General features: G+C 33.7%; 1 protein-coding gene across 1 annotated transcript in view; it reads right to left on the reverse strand.

The window, feature by feature from the left end:
* LOC106064324 (EF-hand calcium-binding domain-containing protein 14-like) overlaps window positions 1-6,775 on the reverse strand; it is a 21,465-nt gene extending 14,690 nt beyond the window's left edge. The window contains exons 1-3 of the mRNA XM_056028742.1: window positions 6,234-6,775; window positions 5,699-5,872; window positions 4,580-4,740 (exon numbers count right to left, since the gene is read on the reverse strand). Of these exons, the coding sequence (XP_055884717.1) occupies window positions 4,580-4,740; window positions 5,699-5,838 (301 nt within the window). The 5' untranslated portion in view covers window positions 5,839-5,872; window positions 6,234-6,775. The remainder of the gene's footprint in view (window positions 1-4,579; window positions 4,741-5,698; window positions 5,873-6,233) is intronic.
* Between the last annotated feature and the right edge of the window lie 379 nt (window positions 6,776-7,154).

Here is a 7,154-nt window from a genome sequence, read left to right on the forward strand (position 1 = left end):
ACTGAAAACACATGACCTTGAACTTGGGAAAAGTCTGTATTTGTTTAACACGTGTGTCTTTACTGACGTTAGGAGATTCTCAACGCATATATTATGACGAGGGATGGGCAGATAGGGAATTTTGGTTCAACAGGATAAATTAGCTGTGTGTGTGTGTGTAGGTCTAGGGAACAAAACTTGGAAAGAGAGGTACTCGTTAATATGAATGCTCCAGTGATCTTTACTGAAATATAACTAAGTTATAAATATGAATACTCCAATGGTATTTAGATATTTACTGAGACAGCACATTCTGTAATGTAATGCTTAGTGTTACGTGCGCATCTTAGTGTAAATGTGAAATGGTGCGATTGCGTGTTGAAAGGGGAGAAACAAAATGGAGGAATATGAACAAGAAAGTGTTTTCAGTGTTAATAAAGATTAAAGTATTTATAAACTGTGTTTTGTCGTTTTCATGTATAAAGGGTCTCATAAAATATGAAGGCGTAACACTTAGTATATTTATCATGCTCATAATTTAAGACCAAACTCCAGGTGGAAAAGGAACTCTTCAAATCAGCAGTGCGAAAGTGAACTTTGTTTTGAACGCCAAAGAAAGGGGGGGGGGGGGTGGAGTAAGGAAAGCTATTTTAAAAAACCCTATCAGTACCGGTATACAAATAAATCGTAGTTGAGTCACTATGTAACTAAATCTAGATTTCGTAACTATCGAATTTTGAACTGTCTCGGGTAAACTAGACACCAAATGTCCGCGAATTTCTCAGCGATTTCAACTAGCAGGAGTTTGTGTATCCACTTTCTAATTATATGCTCCTCACATCCATTTGGAGGGGAGGGGGGTGGGCTTTCTTTGAAATATTCATCAGATCTACCAAGCTTGACGTTTCAGAAGCCACGGTGTTGATGTATGAATGTTTAGAAGTTCGAAAATGTATTCTATCAAATAAGAAATTAGAAAAAAAAAAAAGGTTAATGTGGCAACCTAAGTTTTTCGCCAACGACCCAAGACTTATAAACTTAGTGTGTTGTAGTTAGTCTTATCAGATTCCTTTTTTTAGATGTAGAAATGCAACGAATACATAGTTTGGGTGGAAATCAAGTCGGCAATTGGGTTAAAGAAATCACGATTTTCCAACGCGGGCTACTTTAAAAAAAAAAAAGTCTTTGCCCCTACCAATCTCAATGTTAATGTAATCCAGCCTTCTCTATCTCTGCTAATGATAAGGTTAGGTCATTCGTGTGTCCAGGTCAAGTGTGTTGGTGAAGTGGCGTAGAGAGACTAACAGAGAGTCAAGTTAATACCAACAGGTGGTTTGGAAATCCGGATCACAATGTCCCACGAATCTATTTTGGGTATTACGCTGAAAGAAGAAACTCTTGACAATGACGTTTGTTGGATTGTTTTAGAGAATCCGAATTGACCTTATTGAATCGTTCGTGATTTGTTTTTTTTATACTTTTATGAAGAGAAAATAATCAGATTTAGTTGGTAAAAAAAAAGGATGGAGTTTATGGGATTACAACTAATAGTGAGATGTCTTTATAAAGTGCCTTTGATGTGTGATCGTATTCTCACTAATCTTCTATAGTGGTCTAATGAGAATCCGATTCGATCTGTAAGAGTTGACCCAATCATGCCACATGGCCACCAAAAGTAAGACTATTCGAATGGTATAAAGTTAGAACTCTGGTAAGCATTTGCGTGTAAGGTATCACATCTTGCCATTTCGTGAGGAGAATCATTCTGAGGAGTCTGTCGGAAATGAATTATCTTCTTGTACATAGGTGTCAAGAGGCAAAGAGTAATGTTGTAGACACCTTCAGTCGTGTTTGTCAGGTGATAACAGTGGCATAGCAACCAATGCGCGAAGGTGTACAATGCACCATGACCATTGAGACCCACGGGGGCCTTGAAAAAAAAAAGAATATAATATTTATAGGAATGCATGATACATGATAGTCGATTTGTCACTCATCACATTCAACCTCTTTGGACACGGGTCCTTGCTAGGTATCACCTACCAAGACTGTATCACAAATGAGGAGTTTCGAAACAGGATCACAACGGCAATCGGGCCAGTGAAACCAGTCGAAAAAAAGCAAATTAAAACTTTATGGCCATATCACAAGAACCTCATGGCTCGCAAAGACCTTCATTCAGGAAACAGTACCAGGGAAAAGAAGAAGAGGCAGACACAACGATGGGAAGACAACATAAAAGAAAAGATGGGTTTTTCATTGCGTTTCTAAAAGACAATGGAATGGAAAAAGAAGGTCAACATTGGTGCCCCAAAATCAAAGAGACAGTCAGTCACCAGTATAACTAGTCTGTGTTGAAGTATTCGGGTTTCCAACAAAAACAATATCACAGAACTATGCTGACGGTCTTAAATAATTTTTTTATTTAAAATACCGAATGTATTTTTTTAAGTATAGGTGAATAAGATTTTTTTTTTTATATATAGTGGTCAATATTCACTATTGACAAAACATGCAATAAGAAAGGGGGGGGGGTAACTATTTAACAATAAGGCTGTCAAAGGGGAGAAAAAAAACAATAGTGTAAATGATCAGACCACCTTGTCATTGTGAAATAAGTGTCACAAGCAAGCCAGCAGACATGGACTACACAACATATTGCTGACAGCAAGTTTACAATGAGTACAACATTACTAGAATGGTTTGCATATACTAAAACAGTTGAGAGATTTACAAAGCCCTATCTTACAGTAGTCTAATACCATCTAGAAACAGATGGAAGATAACTATTTAAGGCTTAAGAAAGAAAAAAAAGGAGAAGAATTGCAAAATTGAACATTTATAATGATTTCTCCTGTTAAATTTCATACTATCTAATAATTTATTTTCCAAGAAACTAATGTATTTTTTTTACATGATACATTGAGGTTCAAATCATTAAAGTTTGAGATATTTCATCAAAGTTTCAAATTCATTTGATTGTTTCATTGTTCTTGCTCCATCATAATCTTATCATCCAAAACCTGGCAATCAAGTGCAAACACTAAATCTAACCCAGTGTTTAAGTCTGTACCAGTGTGTCTGATGTCATCTTACATTTACCTTACATTTACAGTGTTCTGAACCAGTGTTGGGATGAAGGGTGCTAACTAAATCTTCAACAGGAGTTTAGTTTGATTCAAGTTGTAAATAACAGAAACATTTTCTTTTATTTGAAAAGGAAAACATATAGAAATGAAATGCTATTAGATGGATTAAATATAAAAAAAATATTGATCTACTGAAGAAGTACATCAAATCCATTTCCCCATTATTATGAGAAAAAATATTTATTTAACAAAAAAAAATAATGATCATATTTTCAGTGCAGTAATGGATGTCTAAATTTGGATATAAAGCATTGCAAGCCTGCCCTAATCACTTATAAGTCTAATAATTAACTTTTTTGCTAATAATAAAATAACAACAAGCTATAATATGAAATATCAAGAAAGATGGAACAGTTTGTAAGAGACCAATAAACAAAAATATGAACATATTTACAAAAAAAAACACAAAAGTTCAAGAATAAAATGCTAAACATAAATACACACAAGTTAAACATTTATTTATAGGTTACAACAGTCAGCTACCTGCAGAATTAAATCTGATCTACTAGTATGACGAAACCAGCCAATACGTTACCAAGTCAAGTTGCAGTTGGAAAATCATTAAAAAAATGTTTTTATTGCATAGGAAATTTATTTATTTAAAAAACAACTAATATTTTGGTACAGTGAACCTAAAGATTATAGATGAGTATCTTATTGAAATGGTGAGTTTGTTAATAACATCTGGGCTATGGAGTTCATAACTTAAGAAGGAAATCTTCTAATCCTAATGTTACTTTGTTCCTATACTGCATTATTCATAACACCATAAAAAAACTTTTTTTTTTCATAAGTTAGTAAGTAAAGTAATAAAGTAACCATTTCAGCCTTAGTAATTTATTGGGCACGACAGCCTTTACTCTTCCCAAACTAATGTTAGGTACCCATTAGAGTTGGATGGAGTTAGGAGATCAATACGATTTTCTGTCTTGCGCTAGATTCCTCAGTTTGTAAACCAAGCACTTTGCCACTTAGCTCCCATGCTCATTTTTTCATAATTTACAGATTGTTAAAAATTTATAATAAAGTAAAACTCTCAGGTGTAGAAACATCCCTAAACAACTCCTATATAGCCAGTTAAGGGAAGGGAAATGACCACAAGGTGGACAAAGAATACACTTCAGGGACACCCTCAAAGCTTCTCTGAAAGCCTACAGCATTGACCCTGCCACCTGGGAGATAGAAACACATGATAGAGCATCACAGAGTCGAGCTGTGAAAACTGGCAAACAAATTGCAGAAGACAAGAGAAAAGCACTAGCAGAAGAAAAGTGTTTGAAAAAAAAGCAAGACCAATGACACTAGCTCCAGCCGAACATTGTTGGCTCACATGGGTCTCACCAGCCACTTGAGGTGGCAAAAAACCCCAGTGCAAAGCCTGGATGTTAAAAGTGGTTATCATGGCACCACGATGGACAAACTATATATAATTGCACTATTATAATACTCACGTGTAATCTGACGTTCTAGCTCATTCAATCTCTGCAAAGCCCAGTAAGACAATCCAGTTAAAACAATGATAGAGACCAGGCCACAGAATGCAACAATAACTTTAATTATAGTCCAAGCTGTACATACAGGCTCCTGTTGCTTGCTGCTTGATGACTTCCTTCTGTGGATTTGATTGGCATTGAAGTTATTATTTTATTTGTAGATCAGATATCAATAAAATATTACATGATACATAATGTGTGGCAGTGTCCTAACAGTTGTAGATAGATTGCTTTAAGAAGAGGTAAGAACAAATGTACAAATTACTTCGAAAATACTTAAAGAGAAACTCTAAAATGCTCAGTAAATCCATTGTTATAAAAGTGATTCTTTATTGGAACCTTCTAAATAAGATAATATACTTAATGCCAAGGCACATAAATATTACAAACTTCTACAACATTTATTGTATAAATATAGCAACTAAATGTGTAAAAGTTTAGAATGTCTACAAAGAAAGCAATCAAAGTAACTTTAAATAATTTAGACATTTAATTAAAAAAAAAAAATTATGGCTTTTATATAGCGCTACTTTCATGCTTATAGCATGCTCAGAGCGCTTTGGACCAATCTAGGTTGTGGACCAGTGGAGGGGAGGGGGCATCTAGGAGAATGTTTTTCCGTGCTGCCTTTAGGCGCTCAGTAAACACAACTCTGCCCGAGTCAGGTGTCGAACCTCGAGCCCTCTCATAGGTAGCCAAGCCAAGCTAAGTTCAAGCGCACTTAGCCTCTCAACCACGAAGATATCAGATATTAGACACAGATAAAAAATTGAGGCAGTCAGTGTATGAGATAAACAAGATTGAACTGTCACTTTACTCTCTGTTAAGTATAAGAGTTTCACTTTTTAAAACACATCTTTATAGAAGTTATAGTATTTTTTATCCTTTCTCAACCCTATTTTAACTATCATGAATTGAGTTGTATCATACAAGTAAATGTCCAGAACTCATCCTCCTGACACTCTACATCTCTATTATGCCAAGGCAATGTCAGCTTCATTAGATGTATGAAACCTACCCTGCCACCATAACAATGCTGTCTAGGCCAACTTTCATAATTTTAGAAGCTATAATTACCTTCTTTGTTTTTTCCCTTTAAGGGGAGGCAATTTTAAATCTGGAACAGCATCACTTTCACTATCTGAAGAATACAATAGATTCATGTAATCTTGATTGGACATAGGCTTTCCAGTCTTTGTTTTACCATTTTGCGCCATTGTTAGCCTCTTTATTTATACCTGACTTGTGTGCCTGCAATGATATCATGTTAAATCATGAAATAAAACTGTATTTTAAGCATAATCTAATAATATAAATATAGCATATTTTCATATATATATATATATATATTAAATATATATATATATATATTTATTTTAATACATATTACTGAATCTCCTAAGAAAATATATTATTTAACCTAATTTAAGTTATATATATTTTTTTGATTCTATGTAATGATTTTTTATTTTTGTTATGTATGAACTTCATTATCATGAAATATTATAGACGTCGAATTGTATATATATATATATATATATATATACAATATATGTTGATCTATATATGACTAATATGTGTGTGTGTAAATATAAATCTATGATCTACTTACTTCAACTTCTTTTTCAAATTTAATAGATGTACTTCAATTTTCAATACACTTGTGTCTGTCACACTCAGTCTGTGTGTTGTGACTTGTCAATTTCAATTTATTATTTATATTTATAGAATCTCATGCTATGTTCCATAAGACTGTAGTACTGTAGTTTTTACAATTCGAGTGTGTAAGTCACACTAAGTCACATACCATCAGATACGATAAAAATTAGAATTATACTACAGACACTACAGCACTAAATAAATGTCAAAATGATAGTCAATTTTTGGAACTCTACTAATAAATAAACTACTAATAAATAGTACAAATACTATTTTATACTATTTACTATTACTATTATTAGTATTAGCCATTACTACTATTTAACTAGATCTAGATCTAGCAGAATCTAGCTGTAACTAAGTATACTCATACTGAGTATAAGTTAACTAAATAGAGATATATTTATTGTCTAATATTCTCTTGATCTCTACAATTTTCTCTATGACAAGACCTAGATGATAGATCTAGATCTACTCCTCGGCTCAAGTGGAGCTAGAACTACATTAGATGAGATCTACTAAAAGAAACTGAAAACAAGAACAACAAAAAATAATCCAAGTTTTTCAAGACCAAAGATAACAGTGGAGTTGCCAACTAGTATTTCAGACTTTTTGCTTAGCACACGTAATCGTGTTTAGATAGGAATCTTATATTATTTTGCTCCTTTTCGATCAGTTTAAAATTTAAAGCATACTGCATGGGCGTAGCCAGGATGTTAGGGGTTCAACCCCCAACCAACACCAGAAATAAAATCGATCCAGCGGAAGGGGTATTTGGTGACACTATAGTTTTCGTTTATTTTTTTTATGCAAATTTTCACCATGAACGTAGCCGGGAGATTGGGGAAGTGCAATAAAAATTTTAAAAATATAG

Source organism: Biomphalaria glabrata, chromosome 5 (genome assembly GCF_947242115.1).
Source record: "Biomphalaria glabrata chromosome 5, xgBioGlab47.1, whole genome shotgun sequence".
In the NCBI taxonomy this organism is placed as follows: Eukaryota; Metazoa; Mollusca; class Gastropoda; family Planorbidae; genus Biomphalaria; species Biomphalaria glabrata.